The sequence below is a fragment of the Ranitomeya variabilis genome, chromosome 6 (genome assembly GCF_051348905.1).
Source record: "Ranitomeya variabilis isolate aRanVar5 chromosome 6, aRanVar5.hap1, whole genome shotgun sequence".
Taxonomy (NCBI): Eukaryota; Metazoa; Chordata; class Amphibia; order Anura; family Dendrobatidae; genus Ranitomeya; species Ranitomeya variabilis.
Genome location: NC_135237.1, coordinates 22,980,284 through 23,005,452, shown reverse-complemented (window position 1 = coordinate 23,005,452; position 25,169 = coordinate 22,980,284). Strand labels below are relative to the sequence as shown.

At 48.0% G+C, this 25,169-nt stretch overlaps 1 protein-coding gene across 1 annotated transcript in view; it reads right to left on the bottom strand.

Moving 5' to 3' along the window:
• The window catches only part of LOC143781435 (CTD small phosphatase-like protein), a 40,199-nt gene extending 19,166 nt beyond the window's left edge, over positions 1-21,033 (bottom strand). The window contains 1 exon segment of the mRNA XM_077268038.1: positions 20,565-21,033. Within this exon segment, the coding sequence (XP_077124153.1) occupies positions 20,565-20,922 (358 nt within the window). The 5' untranslated portion in view covers positions 20,923-21,033.
• Positions 21,034-25,169: the final 4,136 nt, after the last annotated feature.

The following is a 25,169-nucleotide window of genomic DNA, read 5'->3' as shown; positions in this document are numbered from 1 at the left end:
CTGCTGGTGCAGTCACTGTGTACATACATTACATTACTGATCCTGAGTTACACCCTGTATTATACTCCAGAGCTGCACTCACTATTCTGCTGGTGCAGTCACTGTGTACATACATTACATTACTGATCCTGAGTTACATCCTGTATTATACCCCAGAGCTGCACTCACTATTCTGCTGGTGCAGTCACTGTGTACATACATTACTGATCCTGAGTTACATCCTATATTATACCCCAGAGCTGCACTCACTATTCTGCTGGTGCAGTCACTGTGTACATACATTACTGATCCTGAGTTGCATCCTGTATTATACCCCAGAGCTGCACTCACTATTCTGCTGGTGCAGTCACTGTGTACACACATTACATTACTGATCCTGAGCTACATTCTGTTTTATACCCCAGAGCTGCACTCACTATTCTGCTGGTGCAGTCACTGTGTACATACATTACATTACTGATCCTGAGTTACCTCCTGTATTATACCCCAGAGCTGCACTCATTATTCTGTTGGTGCAGTCACTGTGTACATACATTACTGATCCTGAGTTACATCCTGTATTATACCGCAGAGCTGCACTCACTATTCTGCTGGTGCAGTCACTGTGTACATACATTACTGATCCGGAGTTACATCCTGTATTATACTCCAGAGCTGCACTGACTATTCTGCTAGTGCAGTCACTGTGTACATACGTTACTGATCCTGAGTTACATCCTGTATTATACCCCAGAGCTGCACTCACTATTCTGCTGGTGCAGTCACTGTGTACATACATTACTGATCATGAGTTACATCCTGTATTATACTCCAGAGCTGCACTCACTATTCTGCTAGTGCAGTCACTGTGTACATACATTACTGATCCTGAGTTACATCCTGTATGATACTCCAGAGCTGCACTCACTGTGTACATACATTACATTACTGATCCTGATTTACATCCTGTATGATACTCCAGAGCTGCACTCACTATTCTGCTGGTGCAGTCACTGTGTACAGTACAGGATATGTAATGTATGTACACAGTGACTGCACCAGCAGAATAGTGAGTGCAGCTCTGGGCTATAATACAGGAGGTAACTCAGGAGCAGTAATGTAATGTATATACACAGTGACTGCACCAGCAGAATAGTGAGTGCAGCTCTGGGGTATAATACAAGATGTAACTCAGGATCAGTAATGTAATGTATGTACACAGTGACTGCTCCAGCAGAATAGTGAGTGCAGCTCTGGAGTATAATACAGGAGGTAACTCAGGATCAGTAATGTAATGTATGTACACAGTGACTGCACCAGCAGAATAGTGAGTGCAGCTCTGGAGTATAATACAGGATGTAAATCAGGATCAGTAATGTAATGTATGTACACAGTGACTGCACCAGCAGAATAGTGAGTGCAGCTCTGGAGTATAATACAGGATGTAACTCAGGATCAGTAATGTACACAGTGACTGCACCAGCAGAATAGTGAGTGCAGCTCTGGAGTATAATACAGGATGTAACTCAGGATCAGTAATGTAATGTATGTACACAGTGACTGTACCAGCAGAATAGTGAGTGCAGCTCTGGGGTATAATACAGGATGTAACTCAGGATCAGTAATGTAATGTATGTACACAGTGACTGCACCAGCAGAATAGTGAGTGCAGCTCTGGAGTATAATACAGGATGTAACTCAGGATCAGTAATGTAATGTATGTACACAGTGACTGCACCAGCAGAATAGTGAGTGCAGCTCTGGGGTATAATACAGGATGTAACTCAGGATCAGTAATGTAATGTATGTACACAGTGACTGCACCAGCAGAATAGTGAGTGCAGCTCTGGAGTATAATACAGGATGTAACTCAGGATCAGTAATGTAATGTATGTACACAGTGACTGCTCCAGCAGAATAGTGAGTGCAGCTCTGGAGTATAATACAGGAGGTAACTCAGGATCAGTAATGTAATGTATGTACACAGTGACTGCACCAGCAGAATCGTGAGTGCAGCTCTGGGGTATAATACAGGATGTAACTCAGGATCAGTAATGTAATGTATGTACACAGCGACTGCACCAGCAGAATAGTGAGTGCAGCTCTGGAGTATAATACAGGAGGTAACTCAGGATCAGTAATGTAATGTATGTACACAGTGACTGCACCAGCAGAATAGTGAGTGCAGCTCTGGAGTATAATACAGGATGTAACTCAGGATCAGTAATGTAATATATGTACACAGTGACTGTACCAGCAGAATAGTGAGTGCAGCTCTGGGGTATAATACAGGATGTAACTCAGGATCAGTAATGTAATGTATGTACACAGTGACTGCACCAGCAGAATAGTGAGTGCAGCTGTGGAGTATAATACAGGATGTAACTCAGGATCAGTAATGTAATGTATGTACACAGCGACTGCACCAGCAGAATAGTGAGTGCAGCTTTGGAGTATAATACAGGAGGTAACTCAGGATCAGTAATGTAATGTATGTACACAGTGACTGCACCAGCAGAATAGTGAGTGCAGCTCTGGAGTATAATACAGGAGGTAACTCAGGATCAGTAATGTAATGTATGTACACAGTGACTGCACCAGCAGAATAGTGAGTGCAGCTGTGGAGTATAATACAGGATGTAACTCAGGATCAGTAATGTAATGTATGTACACAGTGACTGCACCAGCAGAATAGTGAGTGCAGTTCACTTTCCAAAAATGTCTGGCGGAAAAACATCAAGGCCTCATTTCATCATTTGCAGGTTTTTTTGTCTTGCAGTATTCACTGCGGTTTTTTGCAACATTTTTCAAAATTGCACCAAATTAAAAATGCTCTTCAATTTAATGTCTTTAACCCATTCTGCACCTATTTACTGCAAAAGTTGCCTGCTCCTGCTAAAAAGAGTAAAAAACTGAAGTAAGACTTTCAGGCATACATAAATAAAATGACTATCAGCTAGAGAGCATTTGCAGAAAAATTTTGTGGCTTTTGAAAAAAGTCAAAACTGATGAATCGGCCACAAACATCTGGTAAAGAAAAGCCGGGTCCACAATGGCAAAGACACGAAAAACTAAACAGGCGAATGCACCAAATAGACACAAATGTAAAGAATACGGCACTGATCAAAAAAGGCCAAAACCAGAAATAAATGCAACATCGAATCAGACCCCAAAAATGCAAAGTTCTGCATATTTTCCTAACAATTTGACGACAGAATTCTGCCTCGGGCCGATATTCGTACATTTTGCGCAGCAGCAGAGGAAACTGGAGCAAACTCTCAGCAGGACAGATTTTCAGTCTCCAGTCACTGACAGCAAACAGTAATGACGGAGGCACAGGCGCCCCCTGTAGGTGACACAGCCCATCATGCAGATCTTTCCGTGCCTTGTAAGCTAAGTGTACACCTCCATAAAGTCATGCAATATCCACGTGCTCGGATACCATCGGTGGCGCTGCCAGAGAAGCCCGGACCCGTTACCTACACAAGGCTCTGCGCGCAGCGTCTCCACACAACAGTCTCCGCTGCTTTGGAAACAGCTGCATGGATGACGCAGATCAACCCCGAGACTTCGCCGTCTAGAAATACATCAGTAGAGACCCAGCATACCAAGCCACGTCACATGGTACCAACCACCAGATAGAAGGCAGCGTCACATGGTGGCAGATGCCAACCACCAGATAGAAGGAAGCGTCACATGGTGCCAACCACCAGATAGCAGGCAGCGTCACATGGTGGCAGATGCCAACCACCAGTCAGCAGGCTACGTCACATGGTACCAACCACCAGATAGAAGGCAGCGTCACATGGTGGCAGATGCCAACCACCAGATAGAAGGCAGCGTCACATGGTGCCAACCACCAGATAGAAGGCAGCGTCACATGGTGCCAACCACCAGATAGAAGGCAGCGTCACATGGTGCCAACCACCAGATAGCAGGCAGCGTCACATGGTGCCAACCACCAGATAGCAGGCAGCGTCACATGGTGGCAGATGCCAACCACCAGATAGAAGGCAGCGTCACATGGTACCAACCACCAGTCAGCAGGCTACGTCACATGGTACCAACCACCAGTCAGCAGGCTACGTCACATGGTACCAACCACCAGTCAGCAGGCTACGTCACATGGTACCAACCACCAGTCAGCAGGCTACGTCACATGGTACCAACCACCAGTCAGCAGGCTACGTCACATGGTACCAACCACCAGTCAGCAGGCTATGTCACATGGTACCAACCACCAGACAACGTCACAAGGTGCAAACCAAAAGATAGCAGGCTACGTCACATGGTACCAACCACCAGTCAGCAGACGACGTCACATGGTGCCCACCACCAGATAGCAGGCGACATCACATGGTGCCAACCAAAAGATAGAAGGCTATGTCACATGGTGGCAGATGCTAACCAGATAGCAGGCGACGTCACATGGTGCCAACCACCAGACAGCGGGCGATGTCATATGGTGCCAGCCACCAGGCGACATCACATGGTGCCAACCAAAAGATAGAAGGCTATGTCACATGGTGGCAGATGCTAACCAGATAGCAGGCGACGTCACATGGTGCCAACCACCAGACAGCGGGCGATGTCATATGGTGCCAGCCACCAGGCGATGTCACATGGTGCCAACCACAAGACAGCAGATGACGTCACATGGTGCCAACCACCAGACAGCAGGCGACGCCACATGGTGCCAGCCACCAGGCGACGTCACATGGTGCCAACCACAAGACAGCAGATGACGTCACATGGTGCCAACCACCAGATAGCGGGCGACGTCACATGGCGCCAGATAGCGGGCGACATCCCATGGCGCCAACCAGATAGCAGGCGATGTCCCATGGCGCCAACCAGCAGATAGCGGGCGACGTCCCATGCGCCAACCACCAGATTGCGAGCGACGTCCCATGGCACCAACCACCAGATTGCTGGCAATGTCCCACGGTGCCAACCACCAGATTGCGGGCAACGTCACATGGTGCCAACCATCAGATAGCTAGGGAATTCACATGGTGCTAACCACCAGACAGCAAGAGACATCCCATGGTGCCAACCACCAGGCCACGTCCCGTGGTGCTCCAACCACCAGGCGACATCATGTGGTGCCAACCAGACAGCAGGCGACATCATATGGTGGCAACCAGCAGATGGCAAGCAACGTCACATGGTGCCAACTACCAAATAGCAAGCGACGTCACATGGTGCCAACCACCAGATAGCGGGCGATGTCACATGGTGCCAACCACCAAACATAGCAGGCCATGGCACGTGGTGACACGATGTGGCACATGTCATGGTGGTACATAGGCTCTTTCTTATGATCTTTTTGCACGTAGGCCTGTCACAGAGACAAGACGGGATTCTTTACTGTTAGAGCAGTGAGATTATTGATTCTTTACACTAACCTGATCTTATGGATTCTATAAAGTAGACTGTGGATTCCTGACTGTAAAAGTAGTGAGACTGTCAGCCATATGATGTAATGGTTCATTCACTGCAAAAATACAAGCGGGCCTTACTTACTAATATTCCATTACAGATTAGGGTAGTGGATTCTGTGATGGGACGGTTATCCATGGAACTCGCCCAATTGCCAAATGTGGAGTCGCGAAATAAATGTTTCCCTTAATATGGGGCCACTATCTCCCTGATGAGGTTTCTGCCTTTCTCTGGATCAACATGTTGGGCTACGAGGTGAACTCGATGGTCTTAGGTCTACCTTTAAACTGAAAAAACTATGATGGGGTGGAGAAACGGGGAAAACACGCAGGTGGCAAGGTGCACTGAGCGCCTGTGCTTGGTTTGAGCAGTCATTCGGTGCCGACACTCCCTGGAAAGCATAGACAGACTGGTTGCTAGGAACGTGCTGTCAATCATCAGGCTGGAGTTGTTACAATGTTTCCATGGTAATGGAAAGAACAAATGTAGGTAAGAGAAACAATGTTCACACCACTGGAGAGTCTGAGTACGGAGCAGAACTCCCGTATTTTCTCCTTTGTGACCTGTGTCACGATCACATCCTGCGCCATGTAACGCGCAAAACACCTGCGGTGCCTAAGGCTAAAATCAGCCTAGTCCTGTCCTTAGGGGTAAAGTATGACATGTTGGACACATGCCCCCGATCACTAGGCTCCATTGTCTGGGTCTCTGGTGGAGGAAGGCAGAGGAAAACCGAGCTTCACTATGGATGTGAATAGAGAAGAGAAAATGTGTAGGAAGGTTAACACTCCGTTCACACTGACAATGCAAACTAGGCATGGACACCTAGCAAACCTGGCAAATGGTCAGATCCTCAGCCAATATCCCACGAGCAGACAGAATACTACATCAGAACCAATGACTTGGGATACCTACCGGCCCGGAGAGAGAAAAGAGGCCGCAAATGAACATTATTTGATAGAGCAGCCAAATGATGTACCAATCACCCCTTTAAGGAGCTATCTGGACTGTCCCTTCCTTATCACCCCTTCAAGGAGCAATCTGGACTGTCCCTTCCTTATCATCCCTTCAAGGAGGAATCTGGACTGTCCCTTCCTTATCACCCCTTTAAGGAGCTATCTCGACAGTCCCTTCCTTAACACCCCTTCAAGGAGCCATCTGGACTGTCCCTTCCTTAACACCCCTTCAAGGAGCCATCTGGACTGTCCCTTCCTTATCACCCCTTTAAGGAGCCATCTGGACTGTCAGTTCCTTATCACCCCTTCAAGGAGCAATCTGGACAGTCCCTTCCTTATCACCCCTTTAAGGAGCAATCTGGACAGTCCCTTCCTTATCACCCCTTTAAGGAGCTATCTGGACAGTCCCTTCCTTAACACCCCTTCAAGGAGCCATCTGGACTGTCAGCTCCTTGAAGGGGTGATAAGGAACTGACAGTCCAGATGGCTCCTTGAAGGGGTGTTAAGGAAGGGACTGTCCAGATAGCTCCTTAAAGGGGTGGTAAGGAACTATCTGGACTGTCCCCTTCCTTACCACCCCTTTAAGGAGCTATCTGGACAGTCCCTTCCTTAACACCCCTTCAAGGAGCCATCTGGGCTGTCAGTTCCTTATCACCCCTTCAAGGAGCTGACAGTCCAGATGGCTCCTTGAAGGGGTGTTAAGGAAGGGACTGTCCAGATAGCTGCTTAAAGGGGTGGTAAGGAAGGGGACAGTCCAGATAGATCCTTGAAGGGGTGATAAGGAAGGGACAGTCCAGATAGCTCCTTGAAGGGGTGATAAGGAAGGGACTGTCCAGATAGCTCCTTAAAGGGGTGATAAGGAAGGGACTGTCCAGATAGCTCCTTGAAGGGGTGATAAGGAAGGGACAGTCCAGATTGCTCCTTGAAGGGGTGATAAGGAAGGGACTGTCCAGATAGCTCCTTGAAGGGGTGATAAGGAAGGGACTGTCCAGATAGCTCCTTAAAGGGGTGATAAGGAAGGGACTGTCCAGATAGCTCCTTGAAGGGGTGATAAGGAAGGGACAGTCCAGATTGCTCCTTGAAGGGGTGATAAGGAAAGGACAGTCCAGATTGCTCCTTGAAGGGGTGATAAGGAAGGGACAGTCCAGATTGCTCCTTGAAGGGGTGATCAGGAACTATCTTGTCTGTTCCCTTCCTTACCACCCCTTTAAGGAGCTATCTGGACAGTCCCTTAAACAGATTTCTGACATGTCTAAAGGTACCTTCACACTAAACGACTTTGCAACGATAGCGATCCGTGATGTTGCAGCGTCCTGGATAGCGATATCGTTGTGTTTGACACACAGCAGCGATCTGGATCCTGCTGTGATATCGCTGGTCGTTGCTGAAAGTCCAGAACTTTATTTGGTCGTCAGATCGGCGTGTATCGTCGTGTTTGACAGCAAAACCAACGATGCCAGCAATGTTTTACAATGGTAACCAGGGTAAATATCGGGTTACTAAGCGCAGGGCCGCGCTTAGTAACCCGATATTTACCCTGGTTATCATTGTGAAAGTAAAAAAAAAAAAAAAACACTACATACTCACCTTCTGATGTCTGTCACGTCCCTCGGCGTCCGCGCTGCTGCTCAGAGCTTCCTGCACTGTGTGTCAGTGACGGCCGTAAAGCACAGCACAGCGGTGACGTCACCGCTGTGCTCTGCTTTTACTTTACGGCCGGCGCTCACAGTCAGTGCGGGAAGCAGACGGCCAGGGACCTGACGGACATCAGAAGGTGAGTATGTACTGGTTTTTTTTACATTTACAATGGTAACCAGGGTAAACATCGGGTTACTAAGCGCGGCCCTGCGCTTAGTAATCTGATGTTTACCCTGGTTACCCGGGGACTTCGGCATCGTTGGTCGCTGGAGAGCTGTCTGTGTGACAGCTCTCCAGCGACGCTGCAGCGATCGGCATCGTTGTCGATATTGCTGCAGCGTCGCTTAATGTGACGGTACCTTAAGGCTATGTGCACATGTCAGGATTCTTAGCAGAAATTTCCTGAACAAAACCGGACTTTTTCTGCAGGAAATCCGCATGCGTTTTTTTTGCATTTCTCACAAGTTTTTCGTGCAGATTTTTCACTTTTTTTCCCAGAGCTTCCCAATGCAATAAATAGCGGGAAATCCATGAAAAATCCGCAGCATGTTCATTAATTTTGTGTTTTTTAACGAGATGTGTATTTTTCACGGAAAAAAATGCAACATGTGCACAAAAACAGCGGATTCCATTCTATTAATAGGATGCTTAATGGATGTGTTTTTTTCGCGGATTTATTGCGTTTTTATAGCGAAAAAATGTGAAAAATCCGGAACGCGTGCACACGGCCTAAAAAACTATTCTCATATGTATCAGATTTCCATTCACGGTTTGCAGCAGAGATCTTGGCTACAATGAAACACATTAGAAAGCTATACAACTTTTTTAGAAAACAAACAAAGAATATTTGTGCTATAAAGAGGCCCCAACTTATTTCAGAGGGGCCGAACAATCTGACACGCCGCGTCTTCAACCAGAAATATCCGCTGATCAGATCCTTCATAACCTATATAAAGACCATTTTTAAAGGGATGCTCCTGCGTTTCTACCTTCTGCGTCAGATGAGCAGCGCTGCCGATGGTGCCCGCATCCAGACAGATCTATGCAGCCGCGATGTCCTCATTATACCATACGCAGAAGTGAACTACCCTGGACTACCCCTCTAAGAGTCTGTGCAGACCTGGGTGACAGTCCCCAGTAGGCGCGGTAATAGCTGCACAGGATGCCCAGGAACAGCACAACTGGAGAATAAAAGATGGCCGGTACCACCAGCACAGGAGATTTACTGGGAACCTGAAACATAACTGGTGACAGAAACCATTCCCCAACAAGACAGATGGCCAGAAGAAGCCAACACATTCCTTTCTATTTCCCAGCGAAGGCAGCCCACCTCACAGCAGAGCCGGCACCATGGGATCAGGAGCACAGGAATGCTGCAGCTATGCCAGGGCACAGAGCGGGTCACAACAGGTGCACTGGAAAGATGGGGGATTGTTTCCAGCTCCATGCAGAGCAATGGCGTCACACTGGGAACATCTGCCAGAGGAGATCACCACATGACCATTATAAAGATATAATCTACAAGGAAACGCGTCATATTATACATCTGTACTGATCCAAAGCCACATCCTGTATTATACTCCAGAGCTGCACTCACTATTCTGCTGGTGCAGTCACTGTGTACTTACATTACATTACTGATCCCGAGTTACATCCTGTATTATACTCCAGAGCTGCACTCACTATTCTGCTGGTGCAGTCACTGTGTACATACATTACTGATCCTGAGTTACATCCTGTATTATACCCCAGAGCTGCACTCACTATTCTGCTGGTTAAACACTCTATGACAAAAAAAAGACTGCATCATAGAAATGGGATCACCACAACACAATTAACAAAAGTATAACAAATTTTATTAGAACCACACCACAACAACAACTGTAGTAAAAACAATTAAAAACACCCATAAACAATGGGAAATGAGGGTCCATATGATGCACAATACAATACCATAACAGCATGTTAGGGTCTCATCATTCTGATTAATACCGGCTCTTATAGTAGTGGGAGAAAGAGGCAAGTGTCAATGGAACACAGGTCCTAGGTGCTAATCCACAAATGTAACCTATTTATACATTCCAAATAGTAGGAGAAAGGCACATATTAATATAGATTACAGCCCCTATGTGCATGCTGTGTCACCTACAACACTCTGCTTGACCACTTATCCTAATCAACATAAATATAAAGCAAAAATAATTTATGCAAGCCGGTGACAAAATGCTGAACACTACCCAGGGGAAATAGCTGGGATCCGCTAAGAGATGGAAAAGGGCCACCCAGCATAGACCCCCCTTCCCACACAAAGAGCAAATAAGCGGCTGAATAAAGACCCGACCCTACAGCTGCACGACCCACGCGTATCGACGCTGGAGGCGTCTTCCTCAAGGTCCACAGTCACCCAGTGGTGTGGACCTCCGTTATATACCATACAAAAAACTAAATAATGCATACCAGGTGAGCAGCGCGGTTGCAGCCATAGTCAGCAGGAAGTCCCAGTGGCGTGCACCAGACCCAAGAGCGCAGGCGCAGAGAGCCATGCACACAGTGTACTGCGCAAGCGCTTCATCTGTGTGGTGAGTTGCCCAGGTAACCATCAGACACATAGAGGTCTCGGACGCCATGCGCAAGATTGTACCGCGCAGGCGCCATCTAAACACCCATAACGCTGGCGCCGACCGATACTAGAAGTTGCCTAGGCAACCCGTATCAACCAGAAAGCGCATCGATATTACAGGTCCCAGACCCAATCAATGTGCCCAGTCACTGCGCTGTGCTAGTACCAAACCATACAGAAGGAATGAAGCTACACAAGCGTCCACCCATCAGATAAGCAACCCATTTGGTTGGTGGACCGCTAGATATTGCGGGTGCGTGAGGGTTAGAAAAATTCTCAATTAGTAATCATACATAGAAGAAATAGACCCATTTGTAGGGCCCCTATAGTGCCCATGCAAAAGGGTCTTCAGTGATAGCCCGGGATATCACAGAACATATACGCAAGCGCAGTTCAAAAGTCAATAAAGAAACTATATTCATTAGCAACAAACTGTACCATAACAGATGTATGATGTTATAAAATCCATCTAGCACAAAAAGACTTGATATGTGATTAGGCAAGTAGAAATGGAAACCATTTTATTTGGTTCCAACACAAGAAAAGGAACATACTTGTTCCTTGTGTTGGAACTGTTATGGTACAGTTTGTTGCTAATGAATATAGTTTCTTTATTGACTTTTGAACTGCGCTTGCGTATATGTTCTGTGATATCCCGGGCTATCACTGAAGACCCTTTTGCATGGGCACTATAGGGGCCCTACAAATGGGTCTATTTCTTCTATGTATGATTACTAATTGAGAATTTTTCTAACCCTCACGCACCCGCAATATCTAGCGGTCCACCAACCAAATGGGTTGCTTATCTGATGGGTGGACGCTTGTGTAGCTTCATTCCTTCTGTATGGTTTGGTACTAGCACAGCGCAGTGACTGGGCACATTGATTGGGTCTGGGACCTGTAATATCGATGCGCTTTCTGGTTGATACGGGTTGCCTAGGCAACTTCTAGTATCGGTCGGCGCCAGCGTTATGGGTGTTTAGATGGCGCCTGCGCGGTACAATCTTGCGCATGGCGTCCGAGACCTCTATGTGTCTGATGGTTACCTGGGCAACTCACCACACAGATGAAGCGCTTGCGCAGTACACTGTGTGCATGGCTCTCTGCGCCTGCGCTCTTGGGTCTGGTGCACGCCACTGGGACTTCCTGCTGACTATGGCTGCAACCGCGCTGCTCACCTGGTATGCATTATTTAGTTTTTTGTATGGTATATAACGGAGGTCCACACCACTGGGTGACTGTGGACCTTGAGGAAGACGCCTCCAGCGTCGATACGCGTGGGTCGTGCAGCTGTAGGGTCGGGTCTTTATTCAGCCGCTTATTTGCTCTTTGTGTGGGAAGGGGGGTCTATGCTGGGTGGCCCTTTTCCATCTCTTAGCCGATCCCAGCTATTTCCCCTGGGTAGTGTTCAGCATTTTGTCACCGGCTTGCATAAATTATTTTTGCTTTATATTTATGTTGATTAGGATAAGTGGTCAAGCAGAGTGTTGTAGGTGACACAGCATGCACATAGGGGCTGTAATCTATATTAATATGTGCCTTTCTCCTACTATTTGGAATGTATAAATAGGTTACATTTGTGGATTAGCACCTAGGACCTGTGTTCCATTGACACTTGCCTCTTTCTCCCACTACTATAAGAGCCGGTATTAATCAGAATGATGAGACCCTAACATGCTGTTATGGTATTGTATTGTGCATCATATGGACCCTCATTTCCCATTGTTTATGGGTGTTTTTAATTGTTTTTACTACAGTTGTTGTTGTGGTGTGGTTCTAATAAAATTTGTTATACTTTTGTTAATTGTGTTGTGGTGATCCCATTTCTATGATGCAGTCTTTTTTTCTCATAGAGTGTTTAGTCAATTGCATATGCATCCGGTGATCCCCGTGATATATTTTGTTAGTGGATGGTGCCCGCTTAAATTGTGGTTCTCACTATTCTGCTGGTGTAATCACTGTGTACATACATTACATTACTGATCCTGAGTTACATCCTGTATTATACTCCAGAGCTGCACTCACTATTCTGCTGGGGCAGTCACTGTGTACATACATTACATTACTGATCCTGAGTTACATACTGTATTATACTCCAGAGCTGCACTCACTATTCTGCTGGTGCAGTCACTGTGTACATACATTACATTACTGATCCTGAGTTACCTCCTGTATTATACCCCAGAGCTGCACTCACTATTCTGCTGGTGCTGTCACTGTGTACATACATTACTGATCCGGAGTTACATCCTGTATTATGCTCCAGAGCTGCACTCACTATTCTGCTGGTGCTCTCACTGTGTACATACATTACTGATCCCGAGTTACATCCTGTATTATACCCCAGAGCTGCACTCACTATTCTGCTGGTGCAGTCACTGTGTACATACATTACATTACTGATCCTGAGTTACATCCTGTATTATACCCCAGAGCTGCACTCACTATTCTGCTGGTGCAGTCACTGTGTACATACATTACTGATCCGGAGTTACATCCTGTATTATGCTCCAGAGCTGCACTCACTATTCTGCTGGTGCTGTCACTGTGTACATACATTACATTACTGATCCTGAGTTACCTCCTGTTTAATACCCCAGAGCTGCACTCACTATTCTGCTGGTGCAGTCACTGTAACTCAGGATCAGTACAGAATAATGTACATTAACAGTGACTCCACCAGCAGAATAGTGAGTACAGGTCTGGGGGATAATACAGGATGTAACTCAGGATCAGTAATGTAATGTATGTACACAGTGACTGCACCAGCAGAATAGTGAGCGCAGCTCTGGAGTATAATACAGGATGTAATTCAGGATCAGTAATGTAATGTATGTACACAGTGACTGCACCAGCAGAATAGTGAGCGCAGCTCTGGAGTATAATACAGGATGTAACTCAGGATCAGTAATGTAATGTATGTACACAGTGACTGCACCAGCAGAATAGTGAGCGCAGCTCTGGTGTATAATACAGGAGGTAACTCAGGATCAGTAATGTAATGTATGTACACAGTGACTGCATCAGCAGAATAGTGAGTGCAGCTCTGGAGTATAATACAGGATGTAACTCAGGATCAGTAATGTAATGTATGTACACAGTGGCTGCACCAGCAGAATAGTGAGTGCAGCTCTGGGGTATAATACAGGATGTAATGCGGGGTCAGTAACCGTTATATGACAGACCAATTCCCCCCTTTCCCCGGACTCGGTATCACGTGCGGGTGCTCAGTGCCGGTACAGATCTGGGTACAGGTCGCCAGGAGCCGGATTTCCCTTCTCTGTGATCCCGGCAGGAGGCTCCGCTCTGCTCTGGAAATCTTGATTTCTTACTGGGGGAAGCACAGATACGGGGGGGGGGGGATTCCTTCCTAGATACAAGGCCTGAAATAAACCTCCGATTCCTGGGAAGTCCTCGGCTTCTCAGCAGCGGGATCCTCACCATTCACACGCGACCTGTAGATCATTGCTCGCCAAGTGAGACAGCGATCTAAGGAGGAGGGCATTGAATGCGGACGCCATGATGGACGGACGGCACAGAATCCAGTAGTGCTCAGACAGCGCAGAGTGATGGCGCATCCTGCCATGGTGGGAATATCCCTTTAAGTGAATTTAAGTCTCCATTCCCCAGTGTGGGGCAGAGTGCGGCCGAGAACCTGTGAGATTCCACCAAGGACACAGCGACCGCAGGGATCGCTCCGCCGAGTGCCATTCCTCGGGTCACGCTGCTCACATGACGCCGCGCTATTACCGGCTTCTGCGCTGTTCCCAAGCAGCCGATGCGGGAAAGCGTCGGGCGTCAGCGGGAGACGCCATATTTTGGGTTTCCCCATGATGGTCGTCTGCGAACATTAACAATTCACCTGAAGTGCAAATTGCAAGTGAAAAGCCCTACACCCCAGCCATGCGTCCCCCTCAGTCCATGAGCTGCAGGGTCTGTGATGATGTGTGTCCGCTCTCTGCTGAGCTGGTGCTTGTGCTGCAGTGTAAAGCATGGGGGAGGGAGCGACTAACCACCCACAAGATCAAAATAGAGGAATTAATAAGAATTTTCCAAATTCCAAGGATAAACCTCCCAATTACCAAACCTTCTGCATGGCCGCCCACGGTGTAATGACATTTAGCAGCGTCTGCGCTGTTTGTGGGACACGATCGCAATGTTCTCCGACATTCCCGGGATATTAGTAAATGACTGTCCAAAATAAACCAGAATAATGGAGGCGGCTGTAGGGAAACTACAACTCACAGCATGCCCTGATCCAGGCCTGCAATTCTCAGTGTGCCCTGGCATCTTCCTCCTGTGGAAAGACTACAATTCCCAGCATTCCCTGGCTGCAATCTGCGCCTCCCCAGGTATGGGAAAACTACAGCTCCCAGCATGCCCTGGCAATGGCTGTAATGCAAAATGAGAGCCACTGTCCCTCCCCCCCCCCCCCCCCCCGGGCGGATATAAGAAGGCAGAGCGAGGAGCAACCTCGGTACATTGGGACGGGACATGTATACAGGGCGACTTTATTACACTCATGTATTATACAACCAGACTTGTAATATTAAAGGGGAACTCTGGAGAAGACTGGTCACGTCGATGGGCGAGGAATGACACATCCGTGCATCCCGCTCCACTCCCTCAGTCACTGCGCTAGGAATAAGAGCGTACCCCCGCAGTGCCCCTTTAATTAGGGTTCTATGCGGCTGGGTGCTCGCAGGGTGGGAATAGAAGAAAGCGGCACGATCTCTCTGTTGTCAGCCCGGACAAAAAAGGGCACACATCGCCCTGCACAGCGGATCCCCTCCATAACATCCAGATGCTCTAGTGGGGTCTATAGACAGTGATCGTCCTGACACAAGAAGTGCAGCCACACAGGGACCACCCCCACTATACCCTAGAAGGAAGTCATGGAGGAGGGGGTGCTAATAAGGAGCAGCTCAGACTCCACCGCCCATCTATCACATCAGTGGTCCAACACCGCTGTAAAACTACAACTCCCAGCATGCACAGATAAAAAGCAGCTTCCACTCCTGCAGACTCAGCCCATCCATGTACTCCGCTCCCACACCACCCTTTCTGGATCTGCAATTTTTGGGGTGCCAGACTACAACTCCCAGCATGCCCTGACAAAAAGCAGCTCCCACCCAGGCTGACGTAGCCCAGTCGTGCATTACATCAGTGGTACACAACCTGTAGCTATTAGTTGCAAACTACAACTCCCAGCATGCCCTGGCAGGTTCTCATTTTATTTGTGTAAGTCTCACTTGTAATGCTCCCTGGTTAAATATGCAAACTAGCTGCCCCCCAGAAGGAAGGAACTTGTCTCTTTAGTGCCACCTACTGGTAGCTACCCTGTAAGCCAAGGTGTGACCCATCACAGGTGTGCTGGTTCCCGCTGCAGACAATCACTGGTCTTAATGGTGATCTTTTCATGTACAGCACGTGCTTGTTAGTGATTGGCTGCAGCGGGCAAGTGAGTGATGGCGCGAGATAATGACAGAGCCCATCTGAATGGTGGGGAATCATTATCTCAGTCTAAGCGGGTCCCTTACCCAAACCACTCCGGGCGCAGGATTGAGCCAACTTCTTTCAGCGGAAACAGCCCAGCACCCACCCCTGGCATCGTGTCGTCCCCCAGACCGTTCCAGAGCCCATTTATGGGTACAGGACACACACTGGCCGTGCCATACCACCAGCCTGACTAGTCCAAGTTTATTGCCCACCTCCAGGCCATGGGTCAGAGCCATCTCCCTTGGCATCAGTACCCTCCATATACAGTAAAGACTCCTTCCTCCAGTCCTGGATGCCACCAGTCACCATAAAGAATCCCCCGCTCTGCGGGCACAGACTGGACACCGCACTGCACTACAGACATGTTTCTTTTTTTGGGGGGATGGAGAGACAACCAGAGCTCCAGACACCTCTCTTTCTCCCTGAGGCAGAGCATACAACCTCGTCCATCTTTTTGCCATTTTTAATTCTGGCATAAACTTCTATTTTGGGAATCCAATTTTTCATCACTGGCACAGGAAAGAACCTACCAATTGCGGCATGATCCAGCACCCATTCCTTACACAATGGGCACATGACAGGTTCAACCAGTCAGGACCATGATTCTGCCTCCTCACCAACTATTAACCCAAGTTATTGGTACCAATGCCAGGCACAGAACCCTTAGTATGGGCATCATGGCCACCCCTGGGCACAGTACAGGATGCCCTCTAGAGATGGCATTCATCCTTGGGCACCGCAGGGAAGCCAAAACATAAACTGCAAAGAGAGCACCAATCCCTGGGCATCTGTTTAGTGTAAACTTTCCCCTTCTGATGGGCATCACCCCAGCTATGTTTGGGCACCAAATAATTTCCCTGGCATCACCCAGAATGTGTTCTGTTAATCCTAGGCACCCACCATCATCAAGCTCACGATGACCCGGGCACAATGCCCCCTTACCCATTTCCTGGATACATTATAGACCCCATTGCCCCCTCCATAAGACACGTGTACCAATCCCAGGCATGCAATCCTTAGTATGGGCGGCACAGGATGCCCTGTAGATGTGGCACAGCAGAGAAACCATGGCACAAAAGCACACAAATCGCTGCCTCGGCACACAAATCCCCACACGTTGCTCTACTGGGCATCTTTTTCTTGGGAAAAAAAAACAAACAATTTTTGGCATTACAGTTTTTTCCTGGCAACACCCAATTTTACCCATAACGCATTGTTTGATTTACTGGACCTGACACCCCATTTCCTGAATAAATCAATCCCCCCGAGTAATAATCTGCATAATTTCCAGGCACAAAATCCTTAGTGTGGGCATCGCACCCACCGTCGGGAACAGCACAGAACCCATACTTACAATCAGAGGCATTCATGGGCACAGTACAAGTCCTTCTGCTCCATTAGGCATTTTTGGGGCACAAGTCCTGGCACAACGCCCCTTCAACCATTTCTAAGAAACATTACAAATCCCGCTAACCCCCGGGCAATTTATCTGCACCATCAGACCCATCGTAGGTCGCCCCACAGGCTGCCATCTAGATATGGCAGCACGGACGCCAAGACACAACAGCACCATATGTAAGGTACAGAATAACCCAACGGAACCAAACTGAGGGAATTGGCGCAAAACATAGTTATATAGGTTGAATAAAGACCCCGGTCCATCAAATGTAACCTTTCTCCACGAATTGTACATTTGTCACCAATTTATCTATAACCACAATGTTCTGTGTGCTGAGGAATCATCCGGCCCTGGTATAAAGGCTGCTATAGTGTCGGCCATTACTACGTTTTGTGCTCGGCTTTCCACAGTCTGACTGCAGTAACTGTAAAGAACCCTTTCCTAATTAACTGCTGGAATCGCCTTTCTTCCCTCTGTAATGAGTAAGGAGCGCCCCCTGGTCCTTACTATGGTCCTTGGAATAAGCCCCGTGCCGTCCTCTGCACTGACCACACATGTATATACATTCAGTACAAATCCTTACATTCTGGGCATCTTAATCTTTGCACAAACCCTCAACTCTGGACACCAAGTCATTCCATGGGCATCACCCAGCTTTACACAGACCCTGCTCTTTTAATACTGGGAACACGACACCGTCACCCAGCTCAGACGAGTGCTTTGTCACAATACCATTCTCAGCCATTTCCTCAATGCATGACATACCCCCGTCCCACTGCCCAATCCTAGGCACACAATCCTTAAGGTACCTTCACATTAGTCTGGGTGTCAGACCCATAGCCGGGCACTGCACCCACCACCTGCAGCACCCATGTGTACAGCGCAAACCGAACCTAGGAGCACCTGAAACCAGAAATGGGCACGGTATAAACCCTTCCACTCTGCTGGGCATCTTTGGGCACAAAAAGTTTAAAAATAGGCATCAAGTTTTTTTCTCTTTGCGTCTGTAGCAGTGGCATCACTCGATCTATACACACAGGGAACATCACAACCTCACCAGGTGAGATGCCACCCTCAACCAATTTCTGGAGACATGGCAGACCCATCACCCCCAACTATGCGCAAACAACTGTCACCTGATCACTGTCCTGGGCATCCTCATGGCACAACACTACCCCCTCCTCCTCCCTGGCATAGCCCTGGGCACCCCCCTCATCCTTATACCTGGCACTGCCCTTAGGCATTCAACCTCCCCTACCCATTGACAATCCTCTTCTCTGGAAGTGCCCCCCATGGAACTCACCCTCCTCCTTCCAGACACACTCCTTCTCCCCTCCCGGGCACTGCCTCCGGGCATTTATGGGTCATTCCATGGTAGCTTACATTACAACACAACATAGTAACTTATGTTACAAAGATGATGGTAACTTACCTGACAATAAGGTTAATCCATTTGATGGTAACAAATTGTAACGTAAGTTACCATCAGCTTAGTAACGAAAGTCACAATACTGTGCGGTAACGCAAGTTATCTAGATTTCTTGTAATAAAAACTGTTGATTTTAACTTGAGAGGTTAAAATACATTTGTTAAAGTTGCTGGGACTATGGTGTTTTAATACAATAAAAATCGTGCTTCTCCCCTGTTTACCAGAACAGAACATTTGGCAGATTCATGAAGGACAATTGTCTTTCCTTTTTTTGTAACATAAGTTACCAAGTAATAACATTGTATTTTGTATTTAATTTTATTGTTGAAAAATCAAACTGTGTTGAAACCTATTGAGAATAGTTTACTGTACAATATATAGTCAGTCCTTTTAGTGCCTTCAAAGAACAGTCCGGAGCCGGTGTTTGGCTTGTGAATGTAACGTACCATGGAATGACCCTTATCCTTCTCCTCCTCCCAGGCACTCACCCTCCTTCTCCCAGGCACACACCCTCCTCCTCCTCCCGGGCACTCACCCTTCTCCTCCCGGGCACTCACCCCTTCTCCTCCTCCTTCTCCCGGGCACTCACCCCTTCTCCTCCTCCTTCTCCCGGGCACTCACCCCTTCTCCTCCTCCTTCTCCCGGGCACTCACCCCTTCTCCTCCTCCTTCTCCCGGGCACTCACCCCTTCTCCTCCTCCTTCTCCCGGGCACTCACCCCTTCTCCTCCTCCTTCTCCCGGGCACTCACCCTTCTCCTTCTCCTCCCGGGCACTCACCCTTCTTCTCCCGGGCACTCACCCTTCTCCTTCTCCTCCCGGGCACTCACCCTTCTTCTCCCGGGCACTCACCTTTCTCCTCCTCCTCCTCCTCCCGGGCACTCACCCTTCTCCTCCTTCTCCCGGGCACTCACCCTTCTCCTCCTCCTCCCGGGCACTCACCCTCCTTCTCCCAGGCACTCACCCTTCTCCTCCTCCTCCCGGGCACTCACCCTTCTCCTCCCGGGCACTCACCCCTTCTCCTCCTCCTTCTCCCGGGCACTCACCCCTTCTCCTCCTCCTTCTCCCGGGCACTCACCCCTTCTCCTCCTCCTTCTCCCGGGCACTCACCCCTTCTCCTCCTCCTTCTCCCGGGCACTCACCCCTTCTCCTCCTCCTTCTCCCGGGCACTCACCCTTCTCCTTCTCCTCCCGGGCACTCACCCTTCTTCTCCCGGGCACTCACCCTTCTCCTTCTCCTCCCGGGCACTCACCCTTCTTCTCCCGGGCACTCACCTTTCTCCTCCTCCTCCTCCTCCCGGGCACTCACCCTTCTCCTCCTTCTCCCGGGCACTCACCCTTCTCCTCCTTCTCCCGGGCACTCACCCTTCTCCTCCTTCTCCCGGGCACTCACCCTTCTCCCGGGCACTCACCCTTCTCCCGGGCACTCACCCTTCTCCTCCTTCTCCCGGGCACTCACCCTTCTCCTCCTTCTCCCGGGCACTCACCCTTCTCCCGGGCACTCACCCTTCTCCTGGGCACTCACCCTTCTCCTCCTTCTCCCGGGCACTCACCCTTCTCCTCCTTCTCCCGGGCACTCACCCTCCTCCTCCTCCTGGGCACTCACCCTTCTCCTGGGCGCAGGACAGCACGGCCTCCTCCTTCGGGTTGCTCAGCTGGGTGATGATGGACGTGTTGTCCATGGACTCGGCCGAGCGCTCGTTCTCCGCGGTAACGTCTATCCCCCGGCCGGCTCTCTCAGGCTTCCCCGGGTGTCCGCGGCCGGGTCGGCTCCCTGGCTCGGCGTTCCCCTCCTCAGCATGAAGTCCAGGCGGGGGAGAAGGGGCCGCTGTCCCGGGGGTGGCGGAGTCCGCGGCGGGTCGCTGTTTTCCCTCAGGAGGAGGCGGTGTGACAGCTGGAGCTCCTCCCCCTTCTTTCTCTACTGACCTTCCCAACATGGCGACGGACGAGCGCCCGTCCGACATAAATAAGGGGCGTGGTCTGAAATTAACCGCATCGTCACCGCTGATCTCACTGGTCCTGCGCACGCACTAAACGGAACTGCAGTAATTAAAGAGTTACAATCCGTGTAAGGGGCGCGGTCAAATGTCAGGGCGGGAAACGCTGCTTTGTGATTGGCTGGCTATAGGTGTTGTTGACAGGCGCGTGGGCGGTAGGCGGAGCTGAAATTGTGTATAAAAGTCACTGCGTAAGCGCCGCACGGTCAGTGGTCACTGATAAAGGTAGCTGGTCTTACCGCTGCGCCTGTCCTCTGGGAGGAGGAGCCACACGGAGCCTCCATGTTTACATTCGACTCCAGTCTACAACAGCTCGTCGCTTCCTAGAACTACTGTTACCATGGAAACCCCAGAGCAAGCTAAATTTTTTCTTTAACCCTTAAGTTTTTTTAAAAAACCTAACGGCTTTTTTATTTATTTTTTTTTACATATTTTTTCTTCATGTTTTCCAAAAGTGATTTTTTTTTTCTTTTACCTCTGTCGGTTTCAGTGTATGAGGGTCTCGGCCTCCGCGTGACTTTTGTACGCTCCCACTAATGAATTGCGTGATCTTATTAACCCTTTCACCTTCCTAAGAGCCTTAACTTTATTTTTACGTCCCTATCGCTGCACAGGGACCTTTTTTTTTTTTTCTTTTTTTTTCCTCCGGGACGAGCCGTCGCCCTGACTCCATTCATTTTACCATAAAATGTAGTGAAAAACCAAATGAAATGGTAAAAAACAAAATAACTGGTTTCCTGCATCCATTGTTTTCCAGAACCCGTGATTGTTATATTTTCCATTGTTGTGCGGTGAGGCCTTGTTTTTCATCACTTTTTTTTTTTTTTATTGCGTTTTTTTGTGGTTGTGACTGAATAATCAGCGATTCTGGCATTAAATTATATTTTTTATAGTATTTTTTTATTTAATAACTTTAATTTTTTGCTACTCTGGACTTTTGCAGATGTCGGTAGCAAATCTATCTACTTTATATATTTGGAGCAGGGGATTCCCACCTGCATATCATAATAATATAATAATAATAATTTTTATTTATATAGCGCCAACATATTTCGCAGCGCTTTACAACTTATAGAGGGGACTTGTACAGACAATAGACATTACAGCATAACAGAAATCACAGTTCAAAACAGATACCAAGAGGAATGAGGGCCCTGCTCGCAAGCTACAAACTATGAGGAAAAGGGGAGACACGAGAGGTGGATATAGTAATATTGAATTATTTTTACCCTGTTATGTTACCCTACTATACACTGCTGCCCTTCATTATTGCAGAAGGAAGCCCCCACACCACATCACTTAGAGGGGTTGTCTGGTTACAAACCACCTATAACGCACTGATGGGACAGTTGACCGGTGGGTGTACAAGTGCTGGGCTCTGCAGAGAGGGGGCACTTTTAGCCCTGCTGTAATGGTGCACATGAGACCCCGTTCCATCCCATCTCTATGCGGCTGAAGACTGCTGCGCTCCGCTTTTTCCTGCACCCTCTAAGGTTTTTGCTATGTAATCTGAGAGCTAGGTTCACATTGCGTTAATGTGTGCACGCTAACGGACAGCGTTGCACGGCGAAAATGTTGCAATTAACGGCGTGCAACGGGTCCGTTAGCGCACCCATTGACAGCAATGTGAAGTTTCCCTGTAGCGCATCACTAGCGCGTGCCTCTTTCGGCTCGCGCTAGCGATGTGCCGTTCTTTTGCAGCGCCCCTCGGACGCTGCTTGCAGCGTCCGCGGCGTGCCCAGCGTGCCCGAGGTCCGTTCCCCGCTCTCGCAGATCGGGGATCTGCGAGAGCGGGGACGTTACCGCGACCCTCAACGCAGCCCCTAAATAAACATTGCCCAAACGCAATGTGAACCTAGCCTAACGGAATGTAGGGGCATTGTCCCTGATTCCAGCGATGTGTCCTTTGCTGATCTGCATGCTGTCATTTTAATACAGTTGGTTTTCTCTGCAGCGGATCTAGCAGAGCTCAAATGCTGCGCTGTGTATAACCCCGCCCACACGCCTGATTGGCTGCTTTCTGTGTACTCTGCACATTGACAAAAATCTGCTAATCAGTGGTTGGACCAGGAAGCACCGAACGCCTAGTCTTGAGTGATAATCTCCTGCTGATAAAACACTGATTGTATTGAAAAGAAAGAAATCCCAGTAAGTAACATACAGCTGGAAGTCGGCTTACAGCCTCTTCATGGTTATATAGCAAAAAAAAACTGCTGGCTGATGCTTTTAAATATAGAAGAAAAAAAAAATTCAACCATTCTTATACATCAGTTTTCCATCTGTTAAAAGGCAAAGAATCAATTACAATTTAGCCTAAGAAAAATAGATGCAACACACATAAGGGATACGGTCTGTTAGATACAGATGTAAAAAATGGACACACGGCCACGGATGTGTGACTGTAGCTACAGACCGACTTCATGTATTCGGGAGACATAGAGCGGATCATGCTCAGAGCGGGAGACCTGGTGTTGTGCCCGGAGCGAACTGGAAAAACCGTTGTCAGACCGGTTCTTCTGATCCCAGAACGGTCCGAGAGTCGCGGCACAGAAGAGCCGGACTACCTGGGACACATCCCTGTGACGCTTGGTTATGTCTCCGACATCCGTAACTCCAGTCCGTGAGACGCCGACCATTTCCCATTCTCATCAGATTTGCATTAAATTCTATGGGATCTGTAGTAAACCGATGAAACTCGGAACACTGAGAGATCTGTATGAATTTCATCCAATTGTCATTGATCCACTACCAAGAGCCAATGGATAAAAGTGCAGACACTTAACCCATTACTTGCCAAATTAAAATTTTTACAAGTACGGATTTTTCAGAAAAGGGCGTCCCAATATTCAATTAACAATGACATGATTTCCTATTTTGAAAACATTCATTTTACAAACACAACAAAATGGACCTAATTATAAAAATTTAGTTGCTAGAAGCTAAAGATTAGGCGTCCCAAAAAAAGGACATTGGTAGATAATGGGTTAACTTGCTTTGAAAAAAAACAACAAACCTATATCTAATCTCTTTATTATCTATTTTCTACCTATTATCTATCATCTTATCTATCTATATATTATCTACATAATGAAGAAAAAAATTGGAACAGCACAAATACACTACTTATCTTCGGGTGCAAAGCCCAGACAACCCGTCCTTGGTTGTTTCCTGTCAGTATATTTCACAAAAGCAGGCAGCACTCCATAGTCTTTGAGACAAAGTGTAGGTGTTTATTGGACCCACATCTCCATATGCAACGTTTCGGCTCTGCTGAGCCTTTCTCAAGCAGTGTACAAACCCTTTTACAACATATATATAGGGCTATGTCCCCTTCATCCCCTTATTCCAGCCAATCCGTAAATCCCATTAATTAGCATATATTTACAATTCATCATGTGTCAATAGTGTATTTATACAAAAGATCATTAGGTGACTCATTTATACAGTGACCTGTCATACCTTGCGAGAGACATGTCTGTAATGGAGGAACGGCATGTTATCGGCGTCCCTGCACCGCTATTGCGCATGTCAGGACGCTTCCTGGTACATACTAATCACATGTTTGGAGGAAGACCAATAGGAACGCTCGGTTCCATATGACATCACAATGACATCTTTTTTAGGAGATCCAATACCTTCACAAGCGCATTGCGCATGCGCCGTAACATACGGCATGACATCATGTTTCTGCCGTTCAAAACTCTCCATCTCGCTTGGGAATCAAGTCCCTTCACTAGCGCATTGCGCATGCGCCGTAGAGTGCGGTCTTCTAATGGATCAAGTAATCTTATAGGAGCAATATATGTAAAATCCCAGCGCCATTCTAGTGCTATCAACATCATATAAGATGTGGCATATAGCTGGTGATAAATGTCTTAAAAACAGGGCATTCTTATGCTAGTATATCCAGCGTAGTGTTGTCAGTAAACCACCTAAATGTTCTCAGAAGCATTACCGCTCCTTCTATGCCATATTGACTGTTAGATTTGTGCATACTCCTGCTCTGAGCTACCAAGGAGTGTCTTAATTCAGACCCTCACCAAGCACTCATGCAGTGTCTAAATGGTACCTCTCACCCCTCCGGGCAAGCTGCTCCCATATATGACTACTGCCTAGCAGTAGCACAATAGTCCCGGCTATTATGAACATATGTGGTAATTATCCACCAACACATACCTCCCTATTGCACTAGGCCCCTGGCCTCATTATCCATT